The sequence below is a fragment of the Larimichthys crocea genome, chromosome I (assembly GCF_000972845.2).
Source record: "Larimichthys crocea isolate SSNF chromosome I, L_crocea_2.0, whole genome shotgun sequence".
NCBI lineage: Eukaryota > Metazoa > Chordata > Actinopteri > Sciaenidae > Larimichthys > Larimichthys crocea.
The window spans coordinates 28428792-28447967 of record NC_040011.1 but is presented as its reverse complement, the minus strand read 5'-3'; the positions used below and the strand labels follow the sequence as shown (position 1 = coordinate 28447967).

At 39.1% G+C, this 19176-nt stretch overlaps 1 protein-coding gene across 4 annotated transcripts in view; it reads right to left on the bottom strand.

The window, feature by feature from the left end:
* Positions 1-903: 903 nt before the first annotated feature.
* macrod1 (mono-ADP ribosylhydrolase 1) overlaps positions 904-19176 on the bottom strand; it is a 109777-nt gene continuing 91504 nt past the window's right edge. For 3 of the 4 annotated variants that reach the window (XM_027285616.1, XM_027285573.1, XM_010739172.3), the window contains 5 exons: positions 17431-17552; positions 14489-14519; positions 11833-11906; positions 7933-8014; positions 904-1336 (listed from right to left, as the gene is read on the bottom strand). In XM_027285616.1, the coding sequence (XP_027141417.1) occupies positions 1311-1336; positions 7933-8014; positions 11833-11906; positions 14489-14519; positions 17431-17552 (335 nt within the window). In that variant the 3' untranslated portion in view covers positions 904-1310. Of the gene's footprint in view, positions 1337-5024; positions 5055-7932; positions 8015-11832; positions 11907-14488; positions 14520-17430; positions 17553-19176 lie in introns of all 4 variants that reach the window. The other variant, XM_010739173.3, reaches the window with a different exon arrangement.

Sequence of the window (19176 nt, the reverse complement as noted above, 5' to 3'; positions counted from 1 at the left end):
TGAACATAGTTTTGGTAAAGACCAAAAATTTCACTTGGAGATAAATGATCTGAATTAATGAATGATGCTGTTGCTTGGTAACTGCTGGATGTTAGATATCAACTATATAAAGTGATGATATGACTATGTTGTGATCACAACTTGTTTCTGCTGCACCCACAGTAGCAGCAGAAAAATAAAAAAAATCAGTTATTGCAGTCAAAAGTAACCTGTCTTGTGTGACAGAATTACGTCTTTGAGAGTAATATATTATTATATTTTTGTCAAACTATTACTGTTTATAGTAAGTTGTGATGAAAAGGACTGAGTTAATGTTTATAAATTGTAATCATAAACTACTACAACATCCTGAAGTTCTTGATTTAGAGGTGTGCAGTTTTGTCTTCAGTTCTTTACACTGAAAATCTATTTGATTGTATCATTTTAATTTACATACACTTGATATATTATTGGAAAAACACTACACACACTATAAACATCATGATACTGATATCAACCACATGACCCAGTTCTAATGATGCCACTATTATCAATTCTTTACACATTGCTGTGTAGTTTAATCCAACAATCCATTATTTGGAAGCATACAAGGAGTTTTGGGTGTCTGAATCTAGTACCAATAGTGATAAAATAAATATAGTGCAACAAAAAGTCCAGTATTATCCTCTGAAGTGTAGTAAACTATAAATATAAAGTAATATAAAATAGAAATATTCACATGAGTACAGTACTAAAGTAAATCTACTTTACTTTCCACCACTGCTGACAGATAGTCTCTTTTGCTCTCTCTTCACATATAGAAAACTAAGAAGGAAATATTTATGCAAAGTGCTACCTCGTGATGCCACAGCTCACTGACTCATATCGCATCTCGACAAGTAATCAATTCACACACACCAGAAGCCTGTGTGATTCGTTTTAATAAGCTCTTGTCATTGTCTCACACACATGCGCACACAACGGAATTCAAATAACACATAACTCATAGGCTGTTGTTAGCTTGAAGCAAAGCCACCATTGATCATAGACAATAAAGGTCAAGTAAGAGTGCAGCTGTGTACAAACACATACATTTTTCACGTAAGTTATCAATATCTTCTCACACCTTCATCACAACACCTCTCTTAACCGAGACCATTAGTGGGAAGAATAGAGGAACTGCAGAAGCATGCACTTCAAAATAAGCAATTATCCATTTAGGAGTTATCTTCCTGCTGGAGAAGGTCTTGATCCGTGAAGAGGAGGAGGAATCTGAATGTTGAGCGCAGCGGTGTGTATCCACAGCAACCAAATCTGACAAATCCAGTCTCTCAGAGTTTACTCTTGACAGTGGCCTCTGTGGGAGTTGGGAGAGAGACAGAGAGGGAGAGAGAGAGAGAGAGAGAGAGAGAGAGAGAGAGAGAGAGAGAGAGAGAGAGAGAGAGAGAATTAATATAAACTTGTAGAACAAGAGAGGAGGGCATTTTACCTTGGTCATGCAGCGGTTAATAGCATTTGGGCTTTTTTTGAAACGTGTGGTTGCTTCAGAGGGATCTGTTAGCGAGGATTAGTCACTTTCAGTCCAACATGGCTAAAGACACACTCAAAACATGCAAACACACACACACACACACACACACGCACACACACACACACACACACATCAAACAGACAGCCAGTGTGGGTAGTGCCAGGTGTTGGAGACGCATAAGGTTTATAGTGGAGAGTTGGAGGCCTGCCTGCAGCAGCTCTGTCACACAGACAGACAGTTCCGGTCCATCTACCAGCCAAGCACCGCTACTGCTCGCTCACTGCTGCTACAAAATCTGCTGCACATCCATTAGAGGAGAACGACACCAACAGCTAGCACAGACTTTTTAAAGGGACACACCTGCATTTTTCGGAAAATAACCTCTTTAGTCAACCCGACCCAGTGTGAAGATGTGAAAGTGCTGAGTTCATGCTTCAAGTGAAGAGTTGATGCTGTGTCACAGTTTGAAACTGCAGCATGTGGAGTGGAAGCTCAGAGTTTGCCTCATTACATAAGTAAGAAAGCACTCACACACAGACTCGGGGTTCAGTATTCATTATATAAAATAAGTTGACCATGAAATCAAAGTTTATATTACATATATGCCATTAAAGCAGCATTAATTGATTTGTGGCCAGCTGAGGGCAGATGAACACACTGTAAACACAGCACTAATATCATTATGGCAAACATATTAGCAAACAACCCCATATTTACACATTTACACCCGCCCACCAATGAGCTTCATTCTGCATATTAAAGGAAGTTTTTCCTCGCAACCATCGGTAAGGGCTTACTCATGCTGGGAATTATTGGGTCTGTGTGCATAATATTATGAAGTACAGTACAGTGTAGACCTGCTCTAAATGGAAAGTGTCATGAGATAACTTTTGTGATGATGTTATGTTATGTGCTTTATAAATAAAACTGATTGAATTCATTTGGAGCGTAGTTTTTGGCCACCTGATGAATACAAGTCTAATATCCACAGTCTTTTTTACTCCACCAACTCATGAGGGAAATATCTAGCACATTATCTGCTGAATGCTCCACTACGTTCACCAGATCTCTTACTTTGTCTTTCTTTCATTTATTAAGGTGTGTGTGTGTGTGTTGCTGCTGCAACACTTTACATCTTATTTTACCCAAATTCTGGTTGGGCTACAAACTAAGATGTAAAAGAATAAAGCTAATTTGGTCTATATTTTTCTTAGTGTCAAGAAATCTAATGAAAACACCACAACCAACAATTCAATAGTCCATCTGTCAATACTTTCAGACTTGCCTGTCTGTGGCACTCAGCCCGAAGCGCACTGGTTCCCACAGAAGACATAAATCTTTAAAAACAGTTCACGAAAAATATATAGTTGTATTTTTTAAGGCCAAAATAATTTCCTAAAGCAGCTGGGCACTGACATTTTTTAGAAACAATATATTTATTATGGACTACTTTCAGCGGTGGATTAATACACACTCGATGCTCTAGTGAGGATTAGTAAGACTGTGTACGTTGAATTGATTAAAAAAAAACTAGTGCCTGAGATCATGTGAAAAAAGAACACGTTGCCCCAGAGCAACAGTGTCATGTGTTTTTAATACTTTATGAGAACAGAGGAGCTCTATGACACAGGGGAATAAGATATTTCAGGCTTTGGCTACAGAGGAAATACTTGTTAGTCAGATCAATTCATTGACATTTCATTTGATTTGTTGGCAATAAAAAAAGACAGAATAACACCAGCATTATCCTTTAAGCTCATACTGTGTGTCAGTGCTATTTCTGCTTAGTCACTGCTACATTTTTATCTACAAAACACTCCCTACAGTACATATTTAGGTTTTTGTGAAGAGTACAAGGGCATCGTAGTCGAGATCCCATTATTTTCAGCAATTGATCTTCCCCAAGGCCCTCATTGAAATGTGAGAGAAAATCTTCCTGGTATCAGCCTCTACTGGTTAGATCTGCCTGAAAAAAAGATTAAAAAAAATTAAGAGTCTTGTCTGAGTTTAAAGCTTATGTAAGAGATACGGCTGCAAAGTTGATTGGATTTTGCTCTTATTTTAAATAGGCTGCTCATTCTTTCTCTTCTTGAAGTCCGTCAGAGCATAAATGTAAAAGCCCTTAAGGCCTCAGTTCATAATATTATTCACTTTATGTATTTAAGTGTGTTTGTTCTTTAATGTAAAGCAGTGTGCTGCTATGTCTCAAAACTCTGAATTATAAAGGTAAAAACATTACATTAAATGTCATACTGTATACATAATGTATATATATTGCTTTGAACTGTTGAGCAGAATGCATATTAATCTTCTGCATAGTGATACATTTAATCCCCAGAGGCATTTCTCTGTTGCTTTGACTTTACTGCCACTGAGATGATGAAATTTCTCCTTTCATGTAAAATTGAAAACAACACTCCCTGCTTTGGCTTCAGTGTCATCCTTGCTTCACAGTGTTGGCTTTCTGTTGTTCATGCTGCCAAGTGAAGGTTTGTCTTTGGTGTCAACTCTTTCTCATTTCAATTTGTTTATCACCTCTATTTGTTAACTTACGATTCTGTTAAGGAGAAAAATAATAATAGTAAGTCAGATTATTCTAATTGCTTTGGAAGGTCTAAAAGCAACACAGAGAGGCATGTTGTAAAAACACTTCCTCAGGCCCACAGTTAACAGCAACTTCTTCCTGTGTATGGAAAATACTTTTAAGAATATAGAGTCTAAGTGACCTTGATCCATCTGAATGCTTCAGATAAATGTATAATCGAGGCTGTATTAGATGCAGGACTGAGCAGCTAAACAAAACATGTGGATGTGAGAAATTGGAGGATTTCTTCTCAGCCACTGTCTGACTGTTTAGTTTGGCTTTTGCAGCTGCTGTGTGCCAAGTCATATGAAAAAATAACTGTTTTATAAAAGCATAAAGCGTGATGTTTTTGAGGCGAGAGGTGAGTTTGATTTATAGCACTGGTAAAGCAAGACATTAGAGGTTAAGGCTGCAGTTGTAATACCAATGCTTAATTTGAATAATTGAGTGAATGACTGATCATGCTTAGGAGCCCAGACTGCTTGCCATTATAACGCTATCAATCACAAGCGCAATCAAAACAAATGGGTGAAGTCATCATGTCACAGCCCCGGCCAACATAAAATTTACGTATTTACTAAACTTCATTTAACCATACAGATCAATTTGCAATGACGGCAAACAACTTTCCTTTTAGCCCATTTTGAAAAGCCAGTGAGACAAGACTGAAAGAAGTTCTTTTGCTTCCATTTAAATCAGACACATTTCACCAGCTGCAGCGCCCAGGACTTATATTAAGGAATGCAAAGAATACAAAAAGACATTTTTATTTAACTGAGGTGCAAACACTGCCAATTAGTTCCCAAAAATGACGGATAGGAGGAGGAAATCCTCTCTTGATGAACACACCATTTACATTTCAAACACTACTACTACTACATGTAGTTATTCCTGCTGATACACCAAACTGTTACACACCATGCTGGTTACCTGAACAATAAGCTGCTGTCACAGGTCAGGCTAAAGGACAAAAAAATGAGGGTAAAACACAGATGACTGAATAAGAAACATCTCATTCAGTCCTTAAATACCAGACTGTACATGGACAATGCAGAACATACACAAAGACTCACATTCTGTTTTTCATATCCTGCTCACAACAGGGTTAGTCATACAAGTAATAAACGAATAGTTCAGCATTGCTGGAAAAACATTCAGCTGGAATACAGCAAATGCTCAAATGGTTTAAAAAAAATTAATCAGATTTCATCTTTTTTCTTTCTTTTTTTGTTAAAGCTATCCAATCTGAGCATGACGTGGGTGATGTGTTTGTGCCAAATCTTGAGACTAAAACCAAAATCAAGCAGCTGTACTATATAGCTGGAGATACAGCAGAGAAGTATTGGCTGGATGGATAAACTGTTGCTTGCAATTTATTAGTTACAGCGCACAACTCCAATAGACAATATTGCAATATTTATAATTATGCCAATATGCAAGCTAAACAAGTGAGATACAACGCAGGTTATTTAGTGAGCTTTACGGCTAAGGTGGGGTGCTGGGGGTATGTCTATTTGTGCTGAATGTTACCACTATGAAAATAACTTAATTTCACAGATTAACTGGCTTTCTCAATACTAGCACTTCCTTATCCTCATTCACTGTCTACGTCACTTAACCATTTCTTCCTCTCTTCCTTTCTCTCTTAAACCATCAAACACAAACCAAAGGAAACTTTGTTCTGTCAATATGTTGCAGTATAAACTGCAAGCCAGACACGGGCACAGAATCTAGCTACATGAAATGAGCAAAGCCAGAACCCAGCAGGTAGAGTATTAAAGTTTAGGCCATGAATCCACCTGGATAGCCTCAGTTTTAGTGACATTTCAGGTTGGCTGCCGCAGCGTGACATTTGGTTGCATTTCTCCAAACGTTGAATCTGGCTCAACTTCTCCATCGCAGATCGCTGAGTTTTTCTTTACCACACCCTGTGGCTTTACCATCACATCCAAAAACACACTACCAGCAACTCAAATGAATAGAAAAACCAGCATTTTCAGCACCAGATTTCGTCTGAAACTGTCAAACTTGCTGTTTTGCCCAGTTTCCAGTATTTAGAGAGCCTGACTCCAGCTCCAAACAGACATGTAATTGGTATTGATCTTTTCAGTCGACTCTCAAAGAGAAAGTAAATAAGTATATCTGCTTATGTTGAGTTAACTTCTTCGTGTATTTTTTTTGTGCTTACCCTTAAATTTTTGGCACTGAACAAGACTGCAAGGCCCTGCAAAGAGTTTTTCATTCAGCTCAATGTACAATAGGTGGCGCTCTACCCTGTCTAAAAGATAAAAGAAAAAAAACTATACCAGAGGCTGCAAAAATAAGGCTAGGAGAATCATTAAGGATCCCAACCACCTGGAAACAGCTCAGGACGAGCTTCTACTTTCAGACTATCACAGGATTCAAGATGAGGAGTAGTCAGACTAAGGGAAGCCTTGACAGAGCCAATGAACTGAATGTGTTTTTAACAGCCTACAGGACCCTGAGTTCACCCCTCCCTTAGCCATGCATCCTCCTTGCTCTCATAGCTGCTTCTCTCTCACACGTTTTCTGTAATCAGGACTAGTGACTCCTACAATGGACATTTCCCCATCAGCACTTTCGCACACCTCACTCAGCCACTTGGTTTTCAGCAGCCAGGTGAAAAGTCAGCTGGAGAGAGTGCACCAGAACGTAAGGTCTGGATGGCATCAGCCCCAGAGTCCTGATGGCCTGTGTAGACCAGTTATGCATGGTTTCACCTATTCAACCTTAACCTGTTGCTGGAGAAGGTCCCAGTGCTGTGGAAGACATCCTGTTGTCCAGTTGGTGGTGAGGATGCATAGTCTACCTGCTTCAGCTCTCTCTGTCTCTCACCTGGATAATGCTGGCAGCACTGTGAGGATCATGTTCTTTAATTTCTTTAGCGCCTTTAACACAATCCAGCAGCCAGTGATGCAGGAAGGAAACCTCCACAATCACCCAGGTTACTGACTACCTGACGGACAGACCACAGTTTGCGAGGCTGAAGGGATGTGTGTCTGATTGGCTGGTTAACAGCACGGTAGTACCGCAGGGGACTGTACTGTCACCTTGAATCACAACACGGCCTACTGACGATAATGAATATGTTTTCAATTCTAATTGTGTTCCTCAAACTGGTTATGTTGATTGTATAAATAATAAACACACCAGAAAAGGAGAGTAAGTGTCTCAGAGAAAATATTTTGTGCATGCAGTCTTGTTTGTTCTGTTTGTACCTGGACTGAAATTATTCCAGACCATAAATTACACGCCACATGTGTAACCCCATATCAATCAACCAAATTTGCGTTCAAATATATTTAATTGATTTAATTAAATCAAATAAATTCATGAAGCATGAAATAACAAGGCAGTTAGTCAGCTATGGAGAAGGCTGTTTCAATAAACACAATCTATAGTCACATTTACTGTATGTCTGTAAGTCTGTGTGTGCTTTTGTGCATTAAAAACATTTGAGAAAACATACCTGTGTTTTTAAGCCACTGTGGCTTTTTAAGTGCTGCATGTAAGTATGTGTGAGATAGGGAATAAAGTATATGTTTATATGATGTCATTAAACCCAATTAAGTGTGCTACATATGCAAAGTACGATGTGTCTAATGGTCGTGAGTATGTGTGAATGTACTGGATGTGCAAATAGCACACAATGGATGATCCAGGGTATTTATCACACCATTGTGTGTGTCTCTATTTGTGTATGTAGCTAAATTGAGCTGAGCTGAGCTGTCATCACTGTATATAGGCGAGTGTTTGTGTGTGAGCGTGTGCGTTTGTGTGTGTATACAAGAGTATGCATGTTTGTGCGACAACTCACCAGCCGGGAAGTAGAGCGGGAGATTCTGCAGATACAGCTCCTTGTCCGCCGGCAAGAACACACAGAAGATGACTCTGTCCAGCTGACACACACACACACAAACAATGACCTTTATTACAAGCATATTCAATAAGCGTGAATTCATCAACAGCACGAGGAAACAATGTAACAGTGTGTGACATTGTGCGGTGGCAATATTAGGAGAATGCAGCTAATGCATCAGTCCATTACTCCCCTATTAGCTCACTATTATGATCATGCCACACCACAATGCTTAATACACTGCGTGCTGGGGACAGAGTGCAGCAAATGTATAGAGAGAGAGAGTATGTGGGCATGAGAGTGAAAGAGGTTAGAGAGACAGAAAGGTTGCGGAGAAGTCCTTCTTGTGTTTTTTTCTAATGCACATATAATAGTATAGTGGTAATGTTTTTGTGGAGTGTTACACTGAGGGTGTGTGTGAGTGTGTAGTTGGCACAACGTCCTCTGTTTCCCTCATTACTGTGTGAGGAACAACTCAATCCAGACTTACCACTGCACACATACAGAGCACACAAAGCCATAAAGATAATAGATTTCAAATAATATTAAGACACTGGCTGAGTGAGTGCAGCTATTTTACACCAATAAACAATTTTTATGCTCTGTGCTCTTGTGTTCTTTAGATCTTGGCGGTGCAGTCCATAATATTTACATTATGCTCTGTGTTTCTGGACCTACAGTACAGTACATAGGGCTATGTACCCGGGTGATTAAAGTTACTGTACACTAAAAAGATGCTTCCAGGGATATGAGCTCCAGTGTACTCTTTATTTCTCAGACTCTGACATTATTACTGCCCTAATGTCTCTACATAGGTTTTGATTTTAACGTTTTGGGCGAGTGCAAGTTATAGCCAGGCTGTTTCTATCACTTTGTGTCTGGTTTGGGACTTTAAGTCTCATTGCTTTCAAATACAGACATTTCAGCAGCCTGCTAGCCCGCAGCCTGTGTTTTTTAGTCCCAGCTTGTTGCACAATTACCATCACTTGCCAGGATTTGAATGGAGGCTAAAAGGGAAGATATGGAAATGTGTGGTAAGTAACAACATCCCCTGGGCTAAGGTTCAAAATCTCCATCCTCCATATTGAGTTGCCTCCACTTGCGCCATTTTGCAGCCTCACTAATTCAAATTAAAGCAAATGCTTGTGAGGAGAGATGCAAAATGGCCTCCAGAAAACGGTAGCAGTGGGGAGCTCAATTTAATACTATTGCAACAGGGACCCCGGAGATGCTTAAGCTAACAATAACATCAAGTGAATGTAATGGGCTCTTAGAACTGCCTGTCTTTAAGGGAAACACTGCGTCTGTAAATATTCCCATTTCAAACAGAAAATTTGTCTGCAGCAATGTTTATTTTTCATATCTTTCACAAATTTGACCTGTTGTGAAGAATAGACTGCACTAGCAGAGACGACACACATTAAGTGCTGTGCACACTTGCATAATCATCCATGTGTACATGTGATAATTGTGTTTAAGCAGTTTTTACTTTGCATTTAATGAATCGAAAATAATATAAACTGTCATAAACAAACTGAGGATCAAAGTTCATTCTTGACATGGAAACAGTTGATCAACAATATCACCACAAGGTACATTGAGTAGCTCTTCTGGAGCTTTTACTAATATCACAGGATAAGTAGAGGGAGTTTCTCTCGTTATAAAAATGTAGATATTCAAATTTACAGTGTCTATGTTGGCTGCTGAGGTAGAAAGTGTTGTGGAGAAATTGCTGAAGTCAAAGGTCAATGGTGAGGTCAGGAGGGAAGAAAGCGCTCACGCTTGGCCAAGGAGAATTAGAGACACTCTCAGAGTTCATCAGAAGTGCCTGAGTCGGTCTCACATTCTGCTGAAGACTTTAAACCCCAAGATAACACCACAAATACTACTACCCATGGCTTTACCCATGGAGTTGTGTGTGTTATTGTCAACATATTCTAGTCTGGAGACACAGGTGTCTGTTTACGCAGACTGGAACGTCAACAGCCAGCTATCTATTATGTCTAAGAAGGCAGCAATAGGTCTCTTCGACCCTGGCCACCAGTGTTGAGATAAACTGGCACGTACTGTTTTTAATCAAAGCCTCAAGGCCCACACGTGACCTCGTGCAAACTAAGGATAGAAAATTCTTAGCTATTCTCAAACAGTGAGTTGTTACTACTGCCTACAGTATATAAGCATGAAGAGTTAGCAAATCATTGACCAATTTTCCCACTTCAATGTGGAAGCTGGATGCTGTCAACGGTTTGCCTAATGTTAGCAGGTCTTTCTTGCTCTTTATTGGATATGGGGGGATATGGGGATATACTTGCAATATATTATCAGGACTATATCTAGTTTTCATTAAGTTTTAGTTTTCTCTAAAACATATAAAATATCTGTTTTTAAATAAAGCTCTTCATTATACATATGAAACGAGCAGAAGGGCAGAAAAGGTTGTCACCCTCACCCCACACACCACTGCATAATCCAGCGGCGATTCTCCACAACACTGGATTTGGTTTGAAACTGGCCTGAAGCTTTTTTTTTTTTTTTGTAGTTATAACTTTGTAACAAATGTCAGTGTGATTATTAATGATGTTTTCTCACCTCTAGAAGGGAACCCACTCAATTCCATGACAACAGGGTAAACGCCAACTGATGATGAAGATCAAAAGCTCCAGAAACAGTTTCTAAATGGCCTCTGGGGAGTAGATCGCTGTTTCTCAAATGTCATACATCAGTTTTGTCTACACTTTCTGGTCGACTGTGAATCCAATTTGTAAAACTATGAAACTGCCTTGGGTATTGCCTTCTTGCTGTGTTTTACGAATAAATGATTCATGTTTTTATTATTACACTTGAGTGTTGGCACATTTCCCAGTGTCTTGGGTCCATTTGTAACTTACTGTGTCTATAATTTTCTATTTCATTTTCTACATTACTGCACTCTAAGTCAGAGCAAGCCCAACAAAACTCACTGTAAAAAATATAAAATGAACAGGGTTCAATTAAAGAATAAACCCAATTTCCTCTGGTGAACATTCATACTTTATTTCTATGCAAATAAACTCTCATTTGCTCACAATAAAACTTTCCCCATTTAAAAAACACACAAACACAATGGAACAATTTCTAGGAAGGATGTAGTTTAGTGCCTTGATTTGCCCTTCAGGTCTTATTTTCAGCCATTTAAGTCTTGTTGACTGTAGTCTTCCACAGTGAGACATGTAACACTTAATGTTAGTTTGTTGAGCTCGGTGTGGCTGACGGCATCAGTCAACAGTATTGCTACAGAGACTCTGGAGACTCCTGTCCTAACAATAACATCGACAACAGCCTCTCTGGGAGGTGATACATCACAGTGGTTAGAGAGGGGAAGAAAGATTGAAAAGAGGAATGGGAGGAGACCTGGAAAGTAAAGGAGGAAGAGGGGAGGGGAGTTTAGAGCATGCAAACTAGTGGATAGGATTGGAAAGTTTCCTCTTTGTTGCTCCATCACCCTCCCTCTCTCCCCCCGTCCCTCCCCTCCAGTCATCTATTCCATCATTTTGTCTTTTCTCTGCTCGCTGTTCCTCCGGAGAGAAAGTGTGTGTGCACGTATGTGTGTGTGTGTGTTTGTGTTAGTCAGGTTTAGTCCCGCAAGGAGCCAATTAAAACACAGACTTAGCCATGAGCATGAGAGCCAGAGCTCGGGAGTGTGTGTTTTAAATGTATGTGTGTGTGTGCGTGTGTGTGCGTGTATGTGTTTTCTCAATACACCCTTCTCTGTGCTCCCGCCAGAAAACAAAAACAACAGCTGTGAAAGGAATAATACCTAGAGGAAATGGTAGGGAAAAATTGCCAATCACGTACACACAAACACACACAGATACGCACCTCGTCATCATGTTCATCCAGATATTCCCTCACAGTTGCTAACGCCTCATGCACAGCCTGTTCAGGTGGATATCCTACCATCACACAGACAACAGCAAAAATAAACACACAATTTGCATGAACAGGTGCAGTGATGGATCTGTGTGTTTGTATTGGGTTGCTTTTTTTCTTTCTATGACAGGTATCTGTTCTTCTTTCCACTATCCTAACACTCCATGTTCTGTGTTTTCTCACTTCCTCTCATCCTGGCTCGCCTATTCCGGCGAGATGCCAACACAACACACTTGTTGGTTACGAGGAGACAGATGGAGTACAGCGCTTCTTCTATATTCATTCAGCGACCGAGACCTTTCAGTGCAGGAAAATTATCCCCTACTGCTGGAAATGCAACACAAAGGCAGTAAAAAAAAAATCATCATTGGGCCGAACTGCTCAGCCCAAACAAACACATGCTGTGTGATTATACAGTAATTATTCCATACATCAGGAGAGAGTTCGACATGTGCACGCAGGGGAATACACAAGGATGCAAATTACCGCTCAACAATGTTTCAGCATCAAAATACACACATACAGTATACAAAATGATCTCCTTAAGCCCTCATATTAAAATGTCCAACTTCACAGCAGGAATAAACATCTCCATAGCTGATTTCTCCGTTTATGACAACTACACTGAGGCTGAATTTCTACATACAGTAACTCACTCGTTTAAATTATATTAAGGCTTAAAGTTATAAAACATTAGGAGTGTGGCCACTTTGATAGAGAGGTGGGTGCCGTTACAGGTGGTTTATTTGAGCATCCAGGTGTCATGAAGCCAGCCTAAGATCCGCCAATGATTCAGGTCTTTGCCCATTTTTGGATAAGCTGAACGTAGGCAGAAGAGGCAGAACTGCCAACATGGCGGCGACCAGAGCCACCACACTTCAAAAGCTTCAAAATGGCTCTTCAGAAACCTGTCGCGGATACTAGATCCATGTTTTATACAGTCTATGGATGTATTGTACTGCTTGATGTGAAACAGTGTTTCCATATCTAATAATTAAGTTTAAAAAGTCTTCTTCATCCGCTGCATAAGCATCTTTAGAAATAACAAACTTACTGCCTCACTCTTCTGTTACAGAAGCTAACATTCATACACTTCTAAATCCAGAAAATATGTTTTCAATGCCACCCAGATCAAGTTTCATCAACATAATGAGGAAATGTTTTCAAGGAATGTTCACTGTCAAATCATTTAATTTGTTTTCCTATGTTATTGTAACTTGTAGCAAAGAAGTCATGATACATATTTTTAAGGTAATGCTTTGGCAACTCAAATCCCTCAGTGAATGTTAAGGGAAAATGGTTTAATATTAAAAAAGTGACTTGAGGCACAGCACAGGTCGTGTTTACTTGTTTAATAATGCATCAAAATGTGATTTTATCCTAACCTCAATGAAGTGTTTTAGTACCTCTTCCTGAACCCCAGGTGTGACACAGGATGTGAACACACCTTTTTGTATATCCACCATCCACCCTCACAGAGTACATAACATAACATAACACTTCCTAACCTGGAGAAAAATGAAGCTACTGAACATTATTAAGGCAGCAATTAACTCCAGAAGATATTTACAATGTTTATTGGTACATTAAGTTCAGTGACCTGAGCTTGTTCATAACTCGGTGGATTCAGTGGTCTGGACTCAGACAATCTTAATATATGTCTCTCTACTAAAACTGAGGTCTAATCAGACGTAATGGTTTAAAATATCTGTGCACTGTCTCAAAGAATCTGTATTTTTATATTTTGTGGCACGTTTTTCCTCTAATGGCAGCTCAGTTTAATCAAAATTTATTCAGTTTTCAGTCCTCCACAACAAGCTCAAATGTAGTTAGTCGCATTATTCAAAAACTACTAATATGATTGGCTGGCATTCCTGTTGGCACGTCCCTTGCATTCAATTATTTTCCAATTTCATTACATCAGAGCGTTGGCTGATACAGTGACAAGTACCAGCTTCATGCTTTAATAGCGGTTATGTAACATAAAATACGGAAAAATCAAGTTTAGACAGTTTTTGTTTCTCTGTCCTCAGCGCAGATGAAATTCATTCACAACTTTGGCCTTTTCTTCTGTCTAGTAATCAGCACTCACACCCAAACTCACCCTGGGGAGTGTTTAAGCACTATCCTTAACTCTCTATCCTGCCAGTGTGAAGGGGGATTACAGTCAATCTGACACAATCTCTGGCCTAATCTCTCTTAATCTGCTGGTCTTAATCCAAGGCCTTAATCAGAGAACCACCTCTGAGCAAGAGGATATAATGTGACAAGTGGCACTGGGTGGCTCAGCGCTCTAGTTAAACAGAAATACTGATACTGGAAACAAGCATGTGATGGAAAACACTGGCTGTGCGTTCAGCATATAAAAACAGGCACTCATGTTTGTATTCATATATTATATTGTTGTTGTATGAAAACTGTTTTTTACTCTTACTCAAAAAACAATTACCGGTTTAAGTACAAAGTCTTAAACTACCCATAAACACTTGAAGTAAAACTATGAATATTATGATAACTCACACACAAACACACCCACAACACACAAACATATGAAAATGTCACACAGTTTTTCTGCTTTGAGGAGGAAACGCACAAAAACACTGACCGTAGATTCCAGTGGAGATGCAAGGGAAAGCCTGCAGAGTAAAGATGACAAACAAAGTGGTTACAGTCTGTTGCTCATCACATAACAGCCTGCTTTCATCTCTCTCTCTCTCACAGACACACACACACACACTAATGTACAGAGATCACACTCTCTGCCGGATCTCAATGGAGAATTTCTCCTGATTGTTTGTCATGGCATCTTTTCTTCTGTTTGATTTTCTCATCCATTTAAAATCCAAACTGTCATTCATCCTTTGTTATATCTGCTGTGGGAGAACGTCTTTCATCCGCTGTACAAAGTTTACCGCTTACTGCTATATACTGCAGTATTAATAAAGGTGGATCATTACAGTGGAAAATATAGTAACCATTCACTGGAAGATATGTGCATATAACTGACATGACATTTGTTGGTTTGTTCATATCAAACATGTAAAAATCAAATATCAAAGTCAGACGAGACATTTGTGTGAGATGTCTTCGTTAATGTACAACATAACTTCAGGTCATAAACATACCACAGCAGGCCTAATTATCAGAAACTATTTAGCTTCATGCGTTAACATTATATTATACAGTCAGCTGTCAGAGCATTATAATTAGCATGAATAATTCCCTTGACCTCAAGCAGAGTGATACATTAATTTATCATTAATATGTTAACAAATGCTGCTATAAGGTCAGTTTGATGGGTAGTGCAGTACCAAAATGATTTACAAAGTTTCTTAACAGATAAACAGACAGCTTTACTTTACAGCTAATACAGCTAATACTAACAGCAGTGTCACTGCCGTTAGTATTAGCTGACTGAGCCTCTGTCACATTGGTTACTATCAGTCTGGTCCTGGTCCGACCGCATTCAAGGGCTAACAGAGTCTGATTTGATTCCACATGTGGTGTTCTCTCATGGTTATCACTTTGTCACGTCAGTGGTATGCACATCCCTTCAAATAAAGTGTTACCCAAACTATCAATAAATCTACTGAACTGTGGGCCGAGGAGGCTACTTATCATCACACTGAGTTATTTACAACGACGACTTGTTGCGGTGGTCATCTGTGTTTCGTTTCAGCAGTAGTTTTAGAGGATAGGGGTTCTTTTAATTTATATTCACTCAATCCACTTAAAGGAAGCAGTAGAGTTAAAATGCCGACCATGAACACAGTGTCCCTGGTTTGAATCCTGATGTTTTCTATCCTATTGGGGACCTTTACATGTCTCTCTCCCTCATTTCCTTCACTGCCCTTACTCTTTATACAATAAAGGCATAAACTGTCCCTCACTATGTACCTTGAAAGCACCGTTGTTCACTTTAATTGCTCCTATTATGCATACTGGCTGCAAAGAGATGCTTTCTTTCGATTACTTTCTAAGTCAGCCAAAGCTAACACAAGGCCTCAGCTAAATCAAGAGCGTATGTCCTAAAGTCTAAATCTTTTTAACGGCAAAGTAATTTAAATTTTTTTTCTTTAGGACTGTAATTTGTCCAACTTATGATGATTTATATTAGTGGATTTTTACACAGAATGAGGACTTTGGATTTTGTCCCCCTTCACTCTCACTGAAATTATTTTCACTTGATTTAGAAAGGTACGTTGAAAGTACTTGTGATATGACACATCCTTCAGCCTCACACATCCAAGTGTTTAGTGTTTCTTTGTATTAGCAGTAACACGCCTTTGGTAAGGCTGTAGGAGAGCAATAGGTAAATTAGGAGGCTTCAGTCAATTAGATAAAATTACAAACAGTAACATTTAAGTGCATCGTTTCCAGTGAACCCCTGAGTGAGTAAGTAATTTAAAACCTGCTCGGGGCATGCAAAGTACCCCAGCAACAATAAAAGCTAATAAATAGCGAGGTACTTACTGAATGCACATACATTATGGGGTTATTGCTGAAAAATGTCAACCATAAATAGTTTCTACAGTGGCTTTGATGTAAAAATCTATGGATTCTACCTTTAAATAGCTGAGATCCTTGTTGGGCAGGTTCATACCAAACCACTGGTTGGAGAAAACCAGCCAGTACACTTCAAAGAAAATCAAATCTGGCAGATTCTCTGCCTGCTGTCAAATACTGCTGTACGAGCAGATGCCACGGTGTCTCCAGATTGGTTCATTTAGCCATATTGCAGAGTTGGCAAATCAGGGTGAGAGCACACACATACATACATGGCTCCTCAAGACGAAAAGGTGGACATAAAACTCAATGAAACTGAACTAATAACAACAAGAAGGTTGTACTATGGAGCAGATGACTGTTTCAAGAATTAGAATTCAGTTGACCAGGATGTGTAAACTGCCACACGTGTCTTGTGATTGGTCATAAACGCACACCTTAACTTGTGCGACTCTCATTTTAATTCACACACTGCATTGCAGTGAAAGTAAGAGGACACAAATTTCACGTTTGGGGAAGTAATAGAAGATAACTAAATAAATCCTGTACATTTTCATCATCATCAGTCGTGAAGCTACAAATACAGATTTATTTTCACACAGCCTCCATGTGCTTGTTTTGTTTTCTTCTATTGTAGCTCTGACTTTATTTTCTTTGGCTTTAACACCTCGTTCTGCTGTGAAACCTCCTGCTTCGTGTGTTTCATAAAACCTTACAACTCAGCAACCCAACCTGTAGATCCTGTTTCTCACCATCCATCTCAGTTTGAAAGCAGATTGTTTTGAAAAATCTCCACGTGTCGAATCATCTTTTTCTTTGTTACAGTCACGACTCAGTGCTTCTATCGTTTCCTTCTTTACTCTTAGTGTGCATCCTTTCTTGAAGTATTGCATGGTTCTCACCCTTTAACCAAATCTCTATGGTTTCTGCACCATCCTTCATTTTCTTCATCACATCCATCCATCATTTCTTTCCATCCTCTCCCCCATTCTGTTTGTAGTAGCAAAACACCCACAGCTTCCACGATCCCTTTGTTCTCACCACTGAGCGTGCACCGTTTTTAGCGGCCACTTCCAGGCTGTTCTTGTAGCACGACCTCAAGGCTTTCTTCTCCACTTCACCCACTCCTTTTTGTGCAATCGGCCCCACAGTGTGGATCACATCTGCAAAGAGAGAAATATGAGACTATCTCACACATCTTTGTTAATGCTAATTACAAATATAGTATCAGTTAATTTCATTAGTAAAATCTTGGCTGGAACAGATAAAATTTGGTTTGGTAGATTAATGCCTGGTTCATGTTTCCTCTGAGTCATCCTAATTTAGAGTTTCAAAATTTTGAATAACATTCATAAGTTGGAAACACAAAGCGAAAATTTTGATTTTTTTACAATTTGGTGCTTAATAATATGGAAGTATCTGAAAATTAAGCAAAAAAATCGGTGTATTTAAATCCAGTTTTAGTGGATATAATGTAATTTTGTTCATGTACAATATGTTTTTTCAGCTGGTGGGTGCCTGGAAAGCAATGGTGATCTGTGCCAGGTCCAGGCGATCATTTATGGATGATTAAGTCAAATCAAAGGCTTGAGACTCTAACAATGCCTGTATAATTTTATGACAAGTCGTTTTCTTATATATGTTGGATATCAGGTGATCCCCTAGCTACAGGTGAGTCAAACCTGCCAGCCCTCAGCTCAGGGACAAACATCCTCACATCAAAACTGCAGGTCAGGCCCTTTTGGTTGTGAGCATGTTAGTTGGGGATGTTTTACTCCAAAGCAGACTGAATTCACGTTCTGACTCAATTATTCACCTTCATTTGAATAGCTGTAAAGAATTACATTATCTCCCATATGCAGTACACTAATAGCATTTAACGTTGGATTTTAACAGCACACCTGGGAAGCCATAAATGCACTGCTGTCACTGGTTTAGATGCTGCATGCGCAAATATTTCACAAAAATATAACTGGAGCAGGAAACCCTGAGTCATCTGTAGAAGAATGTTTGTGGGTGTTTGTCATTAAATAGTTTTAAAAGTTTTTTTTTTTTTTTTACAAACTGATTGTTTGTTTGGTGGTGCTAGCCAATCAGTCTGCAAGAGACCTGACTAAACACTATTATAAGCTGCCAATGTTGCCAAGAGCTGATAGCTGCCGGAGGACATTTCATGTTCTCTCTGCAAGCTAATTTCAAATTATTCTCACATTTATGTTTTTTGTAAATGTTTTACTTTACTGTTAGGGCCATTTGTACCTTTATCAAACAGAAAAATGTGCAAATCACCTTAAAATTACATGTTCTCTCTCTCTCTTACCAAGTTTATAGCGACAATGTCTTCCACAGGTTCTAATTGCTTGGTCCAGTATATTTTTTTTTTCATGTTTTTCTGTTAAAAGTTAATGAATGTTTTTTTCAGCCTCAGGTCTGTGAAAAAATAGTTCAATGGGACTAAATGAATAAATAAAGGGTAAATTAAGTGAAACATACTGAACTGAAGGCAGAGGAAAGAAAGAGGTAAAGTAATTAAGGTTACTGCCTCGTGGTTGAATGCTTCCACAAACCCTTCAAGTTACAGTTTTTGTCCATGTCTGTCGAGACTCTTATGATGTAGTGTTGTGAGTCATTGCATTTGTTTACATGCATGGCAAATAATCTGATGTTTAGAAGATAATGTTCCAGATATAGATGCTGCTGCAGAGACAGTACAAAACATAGATGCTTTATTCTTCAACTTCTTCAACTCGGCAGCACAAAACATCTACAACATTTTCAGGGTGGACA